General features: G+C 37.1%; 1 protein-coding gene across 14 annotated transcripts in view; it reads left to right on the forward strand.

Moving 5' to 3' along the window:
- Positions 1-16027, forward strand: part of NUMB (NUMB endocytic adaptor protein) — a 165165-nt gene that overhangs the window by 115876 nt on the left and 33262 nt on the right. For 7 of the 14 annotated variants that reach the window (XM_040226122.1, XM_040226132.1, XM_040226127.1 and 4 more), the window contains 2 exons: positions 10132-10206; positions 14563-14595. In XM_040226122.1, the coding sequence (XP_040082056.1) occupies positions 10132-10206; positions 14563-14595 (108 nt within the window). The remainder of the gene's footprint in view (positions 1-10131; positions 10207-14562; positions 14596-16027) is intronic. The other 7 variants (XM_040226128.1, XM_040226133.1, XM_040226130.1 and 4 more) reach the window with 1 other exon arrangement.

The following is a 16027-nucleotide window of genomic DNA, read 5'->3' on the forward strand; positions in this document are numbered from 1 at the left end:
ATACCTCAGTAAGGCAGTTAAATTTTGTTTTTCAGGAAATTTTCTTCAAAGGAGACTAGAAAGGCAGAGTAACAAAAGGAGTGTGAAGTTGAAAAACTATGTGTGTGTATTTTGTTTTGATTTTTTAAAAACAGATTTATTAGATATAATTTGCATAAAGTAAAGTTTACTGATTTAAAGTGTGTAAATCACCAGTGGCTTGATTTTGTGTTGAATTTTGTTTTTAAAATGGTAGAGACATGAGCATAAAGGTCTCCACAAAGAAGCATGGAGAGAGTGGATTAGTTCTAGAGTAGAGGAAGGATGCTGGTTCTATTTTAATAGTAGCAAAACAGGGCAAGTGCACTTAAATTTATGGTGTTGGTGGCCTGAAATTGATGAGATTCTATTCTAAAGATATATTTTCTCAAAGAAATAAGAAGTGAAGGCATCTGTAGAAGAGTGGAGAGATTATAGAATTAAATTTTGAAGACTGGCATAGCTGCTCTAGAGAACAAGCAATACAGACTATGCAATTACTCGAAATAGAAATGCAGTTACTAGACATCAGTCCGGAGAAGGCAATGGCACCCCACTCCAGTACTCTTGCCTGGCAAATCCCATGGACAGAGGAGCCTGGTGGGCTGCAATTCATGGGGTTGCTAGGAGTTGGACATGACTGAGTGACTTCACTTTCACTTTTCACTTTAATGCATTGGAGAAGGAAATGGCAACCCACTCCAGTGTTCTTGCCTGGAGAATCCCAGGGACGGGGAAGCCTGGTGGGCTGCCGTCTATGGGGTCTCACAGAGTTCAGTCGCACGACTGAAGTGACTTAGCAGCAGACATCAGTCAAATGAAGCTCCAGCTGGTTTGATCTCTGCCATGTGTTTTTAAATATACTAGTGCCTATGAAAGTGTAATAATATTAGAGTAGTGATTAAAGTAGGTTTCAAAGCTTGTCTTACAATTCTATCTGCTAATTAAAAAAAGATACTATTAATAAACAGAATTATGTCTGCACTCATTATTATCAAACGGTAAAGACCGAGGGAACAAATGCATTTTGTATCAGAATGGGACGGCTCTTTACAGACAAGATACATGGAGACTTCCCATTACTTTCCATTGGCTAAGATGGAATCAAGTCAAATCTATAGTTGAAAGTCAAGAAAACATTTATTTGGTATTTTCAGCCTGTACCAAGAAGGCAAGCTCTTCTTGCAGGGAAACCAGTTGAAAGGATGACTGTCATGTAGGCAACTAACAATGTCAGCCACAGTCACTATATCGTATATGATCTTCACTATCCTCTCACTTTGTGTTATTTTTTCCTGCTGCCACTGCTTTAATCAAGTTCTCATCTTTGTTTTCTCCCTCAGACCATTATAAGAGCTCTTGACTTTTTTTTTTTTCGCTTTTGATCTTGTTTCCCTTCCAAACTATTGTCTTAGTGCATAGTAGTGATCTTTCTACATTGTAAATATAGTTATGTCACTTTCCTGCTTCCTGTGCTTTCGTAGCTCTGTAATAAAATTCTGGATAGGCATCTAGACTTTTGTAAAAGCATGCATTTTTAAGCCAAACTACCTGACTCTGTGTTTGATCTATGCCAGTTACTATTAACTGTGATCTCTCTTAAAAATTACTTACCCTCTGATGAATGGATAAAGAAGATGTGGTATGTATAGACAATGGAATATTAGCCATAAAAAAGAATGAAATAGGGACTTCCCTGGTTGGCCCAGTGGCTAAGACTCCATGTTCCCAATGCAAGGGGCCTAGGTTTGATCCCTTGTCAAGGAACTAGATTCCACGTGCTGCAAATAAAGTTCATGTGCTGCAAGTAAGACCTGGTGCAGCCAAATTGAAAGAAAGAAAGAGAAATTACCTGTTGACACAATGGATAAGAATCCGCCTGCCAGTGTAAGAGGCACAGGTTCAATCCCTGATCCAGGAAGATCCCAGATGCCTCGGAGCAACTCAGCCTGTATGCCACAACTTCTGAAGTCTATGTGCTGTAACATCTGAAGCCTGCGAGCACAGAGTCTGTGTTCCGCAGCAAGAGAAGCCACTGTGATGAGAAGCCCTTGTACTTCAATGAGGAGTAGCCCCCGTTCACTGCAACTGGAGAAAGCCCGTGCACAACAATGAAGACCCAGCACAGCCATAAATAAATAAAGAATGAAATAAAACCATTGGCAGCAGCATGGATGGACCTGGAGATAATCACACTAACTGAAGTTAGCTGGAAAGAACAAGACAAATAACATTATATTGCTTATATATGGAATCTTAAAAAAAAATTTTTTTTAATGAACTTGTGTATCAAACAGAAGTAGAAGCACAAATATAGGTAACAAATTTACAGTTACCAAAGGGGAAAGTGGGTGCAGGATAAATTAGGAGTTTGGGATTGACATATATACACTACTATATATTAATATAAAAAAGATAACCAACAAGGACCTGCTGTATAGCACAGAGAACTATACTAAGTATTTTGTAATAACCTATGAGGGAGAAGATTCTGAGAAACAATCTATGTGTGTGTAATGTGTGTGCATGCATGTGCATTCACTAAGTCACTTCACTTGTGTCTGACTCTGTGCGACCCCATGGACTGCAGCCCGCCAGGCGCTATGGGCTTCTCCAGGCAAGAATACTGGAGTGGGTTGCCATGCCCTCTTCCAGGGGATCTTGCTGACCCGGGGATCAAACCAGCATCTCTTACATCTAACCTGCATTGGCAGGCAGGTTCTTTACCACTAGTGCTACCTGAGAAGCTGGGAGGCCAGGAAGCGTGTGTGTGTGTGTGTGTGTGTGTGTGTGTGTCTGTGTCTGTGTGTGTGTCTGTGTGTGTGTGTGTCTGTGTGTGTGTCTCTGTGTGTGTGTCTCTGTGTGTGTGTGTGTCTCTGTGTGTGTGTGTGTCTCTGTGTGTGTGTGTGTGACTGTGTCTGTGTGTGTCTGTGTGTGTGTGTCTGTGTGTGTGTGTGTCTGTGTGTGTGTGTGTCTGTGTCTGTGTAAACTGAATCACTTTGTACTGCACCTGAAACAGTTTAAATCAACTGTATGTCAATAAAAAATTTTAAAAAGAAATTACTTAACCTCTCTGTGCCTCAGTGTTTTCATCTATAAAATGAGAACTGGAATTAGTATAGGTTATGAAAGTTAAGTTAGGGCTTCCCAGGTAGTGCTAGTGGTAAAGAACCCACCTGCCAATGCAGGAGATGTAAGAGACGTGGGTTCGATCCCTGGGTCAGGAAGATCCCCTGAAGGAAGTCACAGCAATCCACTCCGGTATTCTTGCCTGGAGAATCCCGTGGACAGAGGAGCCTGATGGGGTACAGTCCATGGGGTCATAAAGAGTCGGACAGGACTGAAGCAACTTAGCACACATGAAAATTAAATGAGTAGATACATTATATTGAAAACACACCACTAGCATATAGTGCTGCTGCTGCTGCTAAGTCATTTCAGTCGTGTCTGACTCTGTGCAACCCATAGATGGCAGCCCACCAGGCTTCCCCCTCTTGAGGATTCTCCAGGCAAGAGCACTGGAGTTGGTTGCCATTTTCTTTTCTAATGCGTGAAAGTGAAGTCGCTCAGTTGTGTCTGACTCTTCGCGATCCCATGGACTGCAGCCTACCAGGCTCCTCTGCCCATGAGATTTTTCAGGCGAGAGTACAGGAGTGGCATGCCGTTGCCTTCTCCAAGCACATAGTGAGTAACAGTAAATATTTGCTGCTGCTCTTGTTGTTATTGGTTAGATTAACAACTGAATGTTGAAGTTTTTAATCTACATTTCTTGGGTGTTTTCCTTAACTGATTTTTCATCCCAGGAGATGAGATATTTTCTGTTGCTTACAATTTTACAGCTTGAGTATGTTTCAAAGCTGCTTCACACTGTAAAACTTAATGTTCAATCATGTATGATACCAATGAAATAAATCAACTGAAGTGACAGTTGGTTGAACAGATACATTATAGTCACATATAAGCTTGCTAGGATGCTCACAGTGGCTAGTATGTCATAATTTGCTCTTCTTTCTGAAACATTAGAAATTTGAAAAAAATGTGTCTTTGCATTGGAGCAATGAGATATTTCAGATGAGGTTTTAAGATAAATTATGACATGTTCTCCTACCTTCAAACTTATATCAGCTATGCTTTTCTTTTTAACCTTATATAGCTTGTAACATTTGCATTCTGTCCTACACCATTGATTGTCTCTCTGTCTTGAGTTTATTGTAAAAGTTTTTATTATTATGACTTATTATTGTTTAAGATGGCACTAAGTAATGTGTTACATTTCCTTCTCTGTGAGTCCAATAACCCATTGACATAGTCAAAAGAATTCACTGAGTGCTTGCTGTGTTGCAGACATCTGGGCACTGTGAACACAAGGGAACAAAACGGACAAAATCTTTGCACAGTGCATACATTCTAGTGTATATTAACAATCAACAAATAAATATATACACAGTACCTAATATATAAAAAGGGAATGAGGTGTTAAGGAAGTGCAATGGAGGGTGAGATTTAAAATAGGATAGTTAGGGAAGCCCTCATGAAGAGTGATTTTTTTTTTTTTTTTCCCCAACCAAAGACCCAAAAAAAGAAAGCAAATTCTCAAGTGTCTAAGGAAGCAGATTGTAGACAGCAGGGTGGCAAGTACAGAGGCTCTGGGGCAGGAGAAAACCTGGTATGTTGGAGACACAGCAAGGAGTCCAGTGTTGTTTAGAGCAGATGGCACAAGTGGAGGTGAAATCAGGTGAGTAGCAGGGTACCCTGACTATGCGTGTAGTTTAGTACTTTTCAGTACTATTAGACTTATCACCTGTTAATTTACCAGTTATATGGCTTTGTCTAAAGCACTTAACTTTTTTGACATCTAGTGTCTCATTTGGAAGGGGAAGTTTTTTTAATCTCTTTATTTTAAGCTTTAAATTTAAGTGATTAGATTTAACCCATATGCTTAGTTTAGTTTTTTTTTTCTTTTGGCTGTGCTGAGTGACTTGTGGGATCTTAGTTCTGCGACCGGGGATTGAACCCCAGCTCTCAGCAGTGAAAGCATGGAGTCCTAACCACTGGACTGCTGGGGAATTCCCATATATACTTAGTTTAGATCAGTTGTTCAAATGTAATTGTGCTCCAAATTTATACGTAAAAAACAGTCCATTTTAATTAAGCTACTTCTTTTTGATTAAAACCCCTAAACAAAGATTGATGTATGTTGTGCACATCTGCATCCTGTATTTGCCTATAACATAGGCTATGTGTATGTGATAATGTGCCTTATAGCTTCTTATAAATTAATGACTGTCACTTTTTGTTAATGTTGAGAACTGCTGACTATGTAGTCTCTCACATCAGAGCTCTGCAGTTCTTCTCATGGATAACAGTATGAAAGCAGAGAGATAATCTAGTTTTTAAATTTTTTTTTTTTTTTCAAGAAAATGAAAAATGATGTAATTCATCCAAGAATGAAATTCTATATACTAGTTTTTCTAAGCTACATTTTTGGGAATAGAAGTCCCTGACTCAGAGGGAGTTTGGAAAAGGCATACAGACAGAAGAAGTCGCAGTGTCAAATATTTTAGCCATTAAAGCATACATCAGCTGCAGTTCTTCAGTGAGGTAGTGTCTCAGAGGAAAAGAGACCTTTTTAATAATGTTTTTTTTAGTTGGCATGTTTTTCTCATAGACACAAGGCTGATTTCCATCTCCATATTTCTAAAATAGATTATGTGACTGAGTCAGTCCATGTGAGATACTTTTATTTTCTTCTTTTTACCAAGTCTTTTCATCAAGTCTTCCCTCCTTTCCCCCTCTCCCCCCATCATAAATACCTGTATGTGACCAGTTGAGTTGATCAAGATGATAGAATAAAATCTTTTCGAAACACTTCGAAATCTCTATTCATTTCTCCAAATTGGAAGGGAAGAGGTTAATAGTCATCATATGCAGATGACATGATGCTTTATATAGAAAACCCTAAAAACTCCACACAGAAACTTTTAGAACTGATAAATGAGTTCAGCAAGGTGCAGGATGCAATATTAACATACAGAAATCTGTTCCATTTCTTTACACTAACAATGAAATAGCAGAAAGAACAAGTTGTTTTTAAAAAAATCCTGCTTAAAATTGCATCAAAAAAGATGAACTACCTGGGAGTAAACCTGCCCAAAGAGGTGAAAGACTTACATGCTGAGAACTGTAAAGCATGGATAAAGGAAATTGAAGACAGTTCCAAGAAATAAAATGATATCCCACGCTCTTGGGTTGGAAGAATTAATATTGTTAAAATGGTCATACTACCCAAAGCAATCTACAAATTTTGATGCAATTCCTATCAAATTACCTATGACATTTTTAACAGAAGTGGAACACATACTCCTAAAACTTATGTGGAACCAGAGAAGACCCAGAATTGCCAAGGCAATTCTGAGGAAAAAGAACAAAGCCAGAGGCATTAACCATGACCCCCTCCCAACTTCAGTCAGTACTACAAAGGTACAGTAATCGTAGTTGTTTAACAGTAGTTAAAACAACATGGTATTGCCATAAAATCAGACATATGGATCAGTGGAACAGAATAGAGAACCCAGAAATAAATGCGTACACGTGTGGTCAATTAATCTTTGACAAAGGAGGCAAGAATATACATTGGAGAAAAGACAGTCTCTTCAGGAAGTGGTGTTAGGAAAGCTGGACAGCCACATATAAATCAGTGAAGTTAAAACACTCCCTCACACCACACACAAAAATAACTCAAACTCAAAATGTCCTAAAAAAAAAAAAGAGGATGGGATGGGTTAAAAAAAAAAAAATGTCCTAAGGACTTAAATATTAGACATGACAACCATAAAACTCTTAGAAGAGAACATAGGCAAAACATTCCCTGATGTAAATCCTAGCGATATTCTCTTAGATCAGTCTCCCAATGCAAAAGAAATAAAAACAAAAGTAAACAAATGGGACTTAATCAAACTTAGAAAACTTTTGTACAGCTAAGGAGGCCACAGACAAAAGACATCCTGAGGATTGACAGAAAATACTTGCAAATGATGTGACCAGTGGGGGCTTAATTTCCAAAATATATAAGCATGTCATACAGTATAATATCAAAAAACAAACAACCCAGTCAGAGGGTGAATAGAAGACCTAAATAGACATTACTTCAAAGAAGACATACAGATGGCCAACAGGCACATTAAAAGATGCTCAACGTTGCTGATTATTAGAGAAATGCAAATCAGAATCACAAAGAGGTATCATCTCACAGCAGTCAGAAGGGCCATTATCAAAAAGCCTACAAATAATAAATGCTGACAAGGGTTTGGAGAGAAGGGAACCCTCCTACACTATTGGTGGGAATATAAATTGGTCCAGCCGCAATGGAAAACAGTATGGAGTTTCCTTAAAAAAAAAACTAAAAATAGAATCAGCATATGATCCAGCGATCACACTCCTGGGCATGTATCTGAGGAAAATTATAATTCCAAAAGATACATGCAGGTACTTCCATGGCAGTCCAGTGGTTAAGACTGGACGCTTCCACTTAGTTCCATCCCTGGTTGAGGAATGAAGATCCCACAAGCTGTGTGGTGCAGCCAAAACATAAGCATGCACGCACATACACACACAAGATACATGCACCAGTGTTTATAGCAGCTCTGTTTACAGTAGTCAAGACATGGAAGCAACCTAAGTATCCATCAGCAGATGAGTGGATAAAGGAGATGTGGTATATATACACACACACAATGGAATATTACTCAGCCATAAGAAAGAATGAAATGATGTCATTTGCAGCAACATGAGTGGACCTAGAGATTATCATACTAAGTGAAGGAGTCAGACAGGGAAAGACAAATGTATGATGTCTCTTATGTGTGGAATCTAAAAAAGATGATACAAATGAACTTGCGAAACAGAAACAAACTCAATAGACATAAACAATGTACTTACAGTTACTAAATGGGAAGAGGGAGGGAAGGGATAAATCAGGAGTTGAACTAACAGATGCACACTGCTGTATATAAAATAGATAACCAATAAGAACCTACTTACAGCACAGGGAGCTATATTCAATATCTTGTAATAACCTATAATAAAAAATCTGAAGATGAATATATAAAATATATATAACTGAATATATTATTTGATTCACTTAAAAGTGAATCTTGCTGTTTTATGTTTATTCAGAATTACAGCAGTTACAATTTTTTAGTCATTAAATTATTTTGCCCTTAGTTTATGATCTTTATGATTGATACCTCAGGTGTTTTGTTACCTAAAGTCTAGCAGTTTCCTAAATTGATTTTAATTATGTAGGTTTTATGCATTCAGTCAGTATTGGAAAGATGGGAGTAAAAATGAAAAATTCAGTATGTGAGCATTGCAAGACTATTGTGGGTCAGGCTGCTTCGGTTTGAGCATTCACTGGCTGAATGGGTTTGAGCAAGTTACTTAAACTCTCTATGCCTGTGTTTCCTAGGGCTCTAGTTATTGTGCCCATGAATTCCACTGTTTCACCTTCATCCAGGGCCAGATTGTGGGAGGTTCAGGGAGAGGGTAAGAAAGCAGAAGTAGGGACTTGGGGGGTGTTGATGCCACCTTTCTGGAATCACAGTCTGTGAGAGGTGCGTGGCTCTTGGAGGCTTCCCTTGCTGCTCCCACTGACACCACCACAGGGTTTCCTGGGGATTGGGATATAAAAGAACAAAAATAAATAAATAAAGGGATGGGGATTCCTATTCTCTTTGAGGATAAGGTATTCGCATACCTGGTCCTTGAACCAGAGAGAGAGTGTTTTTCCCAGAGTTCTGACTGTGCCATAGCACTCCCTTTTGGATATCTGGCTGTGTTAAGTTCAAGCTGGAGGGACCAAAAGAGGGAGGCGGGCCATGGAAGGTAAACTGCCTGCCAGTTCAGAAATACCTTGAATTCTGATGTTCTCTGATTTATTTTACACTCTTTACAGAGATCTCAGATAGGTGCTCCATGCATTCTGTTCTGGTTTTATGATTTCATTCAGAGCGTGGGACAGGATTCCATGCTATGCTAAGTCACTTCAGTCGTGTCCAACTCTGTGCGGCCCTGTGGACTGTAGCCCACCAGGCTCCTCTATCCATGGGATTCTCCAGGCAAGAATACTGGAGGGGGCTTCCATTTCCTTCTCCAGGGGATCTTCCCAACCCAGGGATCGACAATGAAGTCTCTTCTTCATTGACAGTGGGTTCTTTACCACTAGTGCCACCGGGGAGGCCAGGACAGGGTAAGGCATGTCTTCTCCCATCTTACCAGAACCAGACTCTAAATTTCCTTTTAAAAGAGCACTTGCGATATTGCCATCATCCCTTATACTTTTTAACCCAAGACTATTCCCATACTAAGATACAATTTGAATAATATTACTACCTTGCAAAAAAAAAAAGCTTTTTAGCTCTCCATTGTCTCTGGGGTTCAGTACAGACTCATTTCAGTATTCAAGTTTCATAGCTGCATATACCTCATATTCTTGCCAGATGAGGAATACTTGCTGACGTATTGTATTCTATTCCACACCTATAGCTTTTGTTAAATTCTCCCTGCCTAAAATAGTTTTCCATCCTTTCCCATATGGCTTCTTCAAGTTCTATACATATTTTAAAGCTCAAATGTACTGTCTTAAAATTTTAGTTTTCAGCCCTCTTACGTGCTTCCCGTAAAAAGAGTATGTGATCTCTTCAGGCCTTGAATAGCTGTTGTTTTTCTTTGTACCTTTTCAGTATATACACACACACATGTTTTGTTTTAGGATTATTTTTTATGCCTAGAGGTACAGTGTCTAGCACAAACTTTTTGCCTCAGATTCACTAGCTTCAGGTAACATTTACCTGAATGTTAACCTGACATTTACCTTTCCTTATCGTGTTCTTTTTCACCTACTCCCCTTTAACAACTCTTTGAAACCTTTATTCTAAATCTCATTCATATGAGGACACCGAGGATAAGTCAAGTTACATTATCTTAACTGTTCTGTAATGCTATGAGTTTCTTGAGTGGAATTTTAGTATTCAATTTTCTACCACATAATGTCTATCATATAGTAGCTACTCAGTAAACACAGTAATATCCCTAACTCTTCTCTTCTTTCTGCAGTACCTTGGGCATGTAGAAGTTGATGAATCAAGAGGAATGCACATCTGTGAAGATGCTGTAAAAAGACTGAAAGCTGTATGTATTTGATGGTTGCCAGTGTTGATCTATATGCTATAAACATTCTCAAAATATTTTGTTCAGTAAATTACAGTGATCCACTGTCCAGTAAGAACAGTGTTTCCTTTAATCAAAAGATGTGCACTCGTTAATAAAGAGCATTTCATGTTGTCCATCCAAAGATGTAAGTTTTAATGACCAGCTGCTTCAGTGTAGGCCAGACATTATCTAAAAGATAGTTTTAATTCAGAACCCATGTTAAACTAGTGGTATGAACTCTTATAGATGAATAACATTCTAAAACCAGGGTAAAACTATTTCAGTCACTTAACCTAACTGTGATAACTGGGTTATAAATTAGTAATTTAAATCTGTAGGAAACAGCTTTCCTGGGAAAAAAAAGTATAAAATAGAGATATCTGTTAATGGCCGGTGAGGTTTATTTTGGGGAGACTTCCTATCATTACTGCTACTCCCCAGTTTCCTTCTTTGTACTCCTCTAACATTATTTCCCTGCCTTTTGCACAAACTTGAAGTGGAGAGTCCTTTTCAAGGATCAATAATGTCTATTTTGCCTATTACGCCATAGAATACATCCCAGGCATATGCCTGTGTATTTAATAAAAGGAGTTCAGAGTTCACAAAGGTTCAGCTTAAGGTGTTAACTTCATGGTTTGGACAGGTTTGAAGAGTGTTTCTTAGATTCTGACAGCCCTTTTCACAACCTTCCTTTTCTCCAATGTGTGGCCTTTCCTGCCTTTGCTGTGAAAGCTTTAAGCATTACTTCTGCATGCCCTTGCCCCAGACAGCATTAAATACTTGTTGCTTTGGGTTTGCTGGTATGCTAGGCTGCCACAAGTTTGGCTACTAATGAATGAGTGCTTTTTTTTCCCCCCTCAATTTGCTTAATCAAAACTTTTCTGCTTTTTGGTATATTTTATATGACCTCTTATATATAATTCCTCAGTATAAAAGATGTAAAATCGAGGAAGCAACCAATTCGTCGAAGTGGATTGTGTTTTCCAACAAATGTCTGACTCTATTATAGAAAGGAAAGGAGGAGAAAAATAACTGATTATGGTATGCAAAAAAACTTAAAAAAAAAAAAAGGACAACCCAGAACAATATACAGATACACATACATACCCTTTACCTCAGATTTTGGTTATTTAAATTCTTAAATGTTTGAATACCTTCTTAGTCTTATCTGTGCTCTTCATTTAATCATCATTAATGTTAAAGGAACTTCATAGTTGTATAGACTTGCCATGTCCACCTAAATATGTTCCCGAGTTAAATGCAGCTGCAGATAATACAGTTTTCGAAGAAACTTAAATTCAATCCCTTATTTAACAAAATAATTCTAAGTTCACTAAGAGAATAAGATTAAGAACACTTAAAAGCTTTTTAATTGACGGATGATTGCTTTACAAAGTTGTGTTGGTTTCTGCTGTATAGGAATGTGAATCAGCCATAAATATATATATATATATATATATATCCCTTCCTCCTTGAACCCTCTAGGTTGTCACAGAGCACCAGGCTGAGCTCTCTGTGTCAGTTTCCCATTTGTTAATACCCAATGAAACTTCCCCTTCTACTAATACCCTTTCTAATGCTGTATGGAAACGGTTGCAGAAAGTTGGAAGTCTTCAGATGTTGTTAATCCTCGGATCATATCATGTTAGTCTGCCAAAATCCATGATTTTTGTCTTTTCATATTTTTACTACACAGAAATTTCTAGATACCTTTTTTCCTCCTTTGACCAAACATTTATCTAACAAACATCTGTAATCTACTGTGCCAGATGCTCATATTGTGCCAAAAGCTGTGTCTGGAGATGTGTTTATTTTCATAGATGATAAATACTCCTCTTAGAGTTTCAAATAAATGGAAGCAAACGTAAAAATGTACAAACCTACAGGCTAAAGAAATAGCATGTCTGGAACAAGTTTGAATGCCAAAAAGTTTTAAAATTTAAAGAATTATGTAGCTCAAATGTACCAGTTAAATAGGAAAACAAACATCTTAAACCTATCACTCAAATAATTGTTGAACTAAAAATGTAATGTTCTAGTGCTTTTTAAATTTGTGGAAGATTGAAGAAGCAGGATAATTTGCAAGTACAGTTTTTTTATTTTCCTTCCAAGTGATTCATTAAAATTTAGGATTACTTTAACTTCAATGAGAAGTTATCAACACTTAATATTCTCAAATGAAAAGATATTGTAATTAAACAACATATACTTCTCAGAGCATAGATATGTTTAAATTTTTTTGCATTATATTCATAAAGTTAGGTACAGTATTTTCAATTCATTTACTTTGTGGCGTAATTTACCTAGCCACTTAGGGGTGTAGATTGTATAAGATAAATGACAAAAATGACTGTTGCCCATTTTCAGTGCCTTTATGACATAGTTACAAAGTGAGGAGTACCAGTTTTATAAAAAGTATTTTGGGCCTTTGGTTATCTTGCTTGATACTGATGCAAGATGACCTTTTAAAATGTCTTTTCTTCCCATTGTCTCTATAAATGTCTTTCGCACTCTTTTGGTTTTAGACTAGTTTCATTACACTACCAGTTTCTAATATGTTGGTTTTTTATTCACTATTTGATATATTTGTTTTAATATATGTTCTTGTTTTAGCAGGTAAAAGAATCATAATTGTTTTTTAAATTAGTTTTATTCTCTAATCTAATAACTGTCTTTCGATGCATTTTGCACGTCATCTTTTTTCATTAACATCTGAGGTCTTTTATGAAAAGAAGGCAAACTCCATGTTTAACAGGAGCTTTTCTGGGAGCTAAATTAAATATTAATGAATCTTCTTCTGGTACCTTCCTGTCCCTAAAGAATGGTGAATCTTTTAACATGGCCTGCACCTTTTAAAAGCTGGTGGTTACCTAAAAGTCTAACAAAACTAGAGTCACCAAACTTGGCAGCAGAAATAAGTTTAGTCTTACTGTGTAACTACCCACTTTCCTTTTTATATTTCTAGCTTAAATTGAAAACATTTTGTGGAAATATTTGATGCTGTTTGTGATTTTTCAAAACCTAGAGAAAGAACAAACTATTTAGTGTTTGAGAATATTGAATGAATTTATAAATTATCTGTTGTTGTTCAGTCACGTCCGACTCTTTGTGACCCTGTGGACTGCAGCATGCCAGGCACCTCTGTCTTCCACTATCTCCCGAGTTTGCTCAGATTCATGTCCATTGAGTTGGTGATGCTATCTAGTCATACCATCGTCTTAGATAAATTATCTAAGAGTCAAATTTCTGTATAGTTGTCTTTTTCTAGGCATTTGTTCACTGTTAATAACAGTTTATAAAGGCAAAGGCTTAAAGTATAGTTCAGCCAAAACTAAGAAATGTTAACATTAAGCTAGTTTGGGTGAATTAGAACTTAGCTACTTTGCACAAATTCTTCAGACTTTACATGGCGGCCAGTTTTCAAAATTTGTATATGCTTAAAAATGTGTGCTGGGATCACAGACACTTGTCTCTTTTTTACCTACATACAGTTATAACTGTCACTGCAAATTTCTTTATTCTAAAATAGAATTTTAAAAGAAAATAGGACCATATTCCTCAGATTTCAGCTGTGGCTCACAGATTTGGTTTGGTTCTCAAATATATTAGTTTTCTCAACTCCAGTGAAAGCATCAGCCTTGTGTTCTTTGTAGATGATTTATTCCATGTTTGAAATCAAAAATATCTGTTAATTCCCTGTGATTGCTGTGGAATTGATCAGCACATACATACATATAAATCAGTCCTAATGCATTAGTAAGAATTCTCTAAGTGACATCTTTAACTCAATAAGCAAAAGTCTGACAAGGATCCTCGCTGCACACTTATAATTTAAGTGTAGCATTTTTTAATGTTACTGTGTGATCATTTGAGTGTGGACTGTTTTTAATTGGTGACTTCCACATATTTGACCACTGATTTTAAATTGAAAAATGTATATCTACCAATATATTTACCACTTACTATTATGAAAATTTAAATGCAGATCTCGCCGAATCAGTATATCATAATCTTTTTCTCTGCTGCCAAATTTGAATAATCTGTTTTAAACGTCAAAAGAGAATGCTAAAGTAACTAGTTGCTCTGCATGAATACAGGTTCTGATCTCTTCTCTTTCTGTGGATTCTTAGGCCGTACAGTATGTTTCCCTGCATTTTCATGCACCCTTCCTTTTTCCCTGTCACTCCTGGTATGGATAACTCTTTAAAACTTTCACTTCCTCCCCTTCTCCTACTTTGCCCTTCACCTACCCTCTGTGTGTGCTTATTGCTGTGAAACCCTGGGACATTTAGCCCATACAATAATAGCGCTCGACTTGTCCCCCTGTTCCTCCAGGAAAGGAAGTTCTTCAAAGGCTTCTTTGGAAAAGTAAGTTTGATGCCACATTCGTGCCTTGCTTTATAAGGAGTTACACCCCTAGTATAGCATTGATGTATTTTTTAAAAAGAAGTACAGCTTTGGTTTCTTTATAATACAGGCATTGATTTGATGGAATATGGAAATTAATGAATCTGGAAGCTGCTATCTCTGATATTACCTGTGTGTTTGTTGATACTAAAACTGATAATTCCTAGGAAAGTCCAGTAAATAAAGTAGGTTAAAAAAGAATTGCTTCCTCAAAACCAGGTGTTAAATTAAATTTGATTTAGCAAAATTGTTCATATTAGAATATTTTTGAACAAGTAGGCTTTACTTAGTGCTCAATATTGATAGAGAAGTAGGAAGAAATACTAAATTCAAGTGAAAATTAAAATGTATCCCAAATTTTACATTCATTGCTATTACTTTTTCTCAATTTAAGTTAAATTTCAGGTGAAGTAAGTAAAGTATGTGAACTTATCTTTGGGGATCCTGTAGTTTTTAACCAGGGATGGTAACTTAAGAAAAACTATCTTAATTAGTAGTCTATCAAATGTAGGTCATATGTGTAATGTTCTTTATGTAGGTGCTTTTTAAAAAATGACGTTCAGTGTTCAGATTTCCTTATGTAGGGTGACAGTACAAAAATAGATAAATACATTTCTAACATTTTTGTGTCTAAGCTTATTGTTTAGTTTTGAGTAAGTGCCACAAAATAAGACTCAGACGGTATAAGAAAAAACTACTGTCATTTTTATAACTCATTGTACATTACTAAAAGTTTATGTGTTTATGTGAATATAAAATATAAAAATCCCATCACAGTTAATTTTTCACTGGGTAGTTTTGTTACTTTAAAGAATTTTTTTTTTTTTCTTTTTGGCCACACCACATGGCTTCCGCATCCTAGTTCCCTGACCATGGATCAAACCTGTGCCCCCTACAGTGGAAGCCACAGTCTTAACTGCTGGCCTGCCAGGGAAGTCCCTAAGAAGACCAGTTTTTTTAAATGATTAGTTGCCATTTCCTTCTCAGTTAAGTATTTTAATTGTAACTCTTTTTTTCCCTCCACATGTTCTGGTTTAAATTGGGCTTCCCTGGTGGCTCAGATGGTAAAGAATCTGCCTCCAATGCAGGAGACCTGGGTTAGATCCCTGGGTCAGGCAGATCCCTGGAGAAGGGAATGGCTAACCACACCAGTATTCTTGCCTGGAGAATTCCATGGACAGAGGAGCCTGGCATGCTCCATGAGGTCACCAAAAGTTGGACACAACTGAGCAACAAACACTTCCACTTCATTTCTGGTTTAAGCTACCATTATACTAAATAAAGTAAACAAGTTTGAAGGATTTTAGATTGAATGGTTTATTCAGTACCTGCTATCAGTCTGAAATATAAACTCATTGCCTGGAGAATCTCATGGAAGGAGGAGCCTGGTGGG

Source organism: Oryx dammah, unplaced genomic scaffold (assembly GCF_014754425.2).
Source record: "Oryx dammah isolate SB20612 unplaced genomic scaffold, SCBI_Odam_1.1 HiC_scaffold_26, whole genome shotgun sequence".
Lineage (NCBI taxonomy): Eukaryota > Metazoa > Chordata > Mammalia > Artiodactyla > Bovidae > Oryx > Oryx dammah.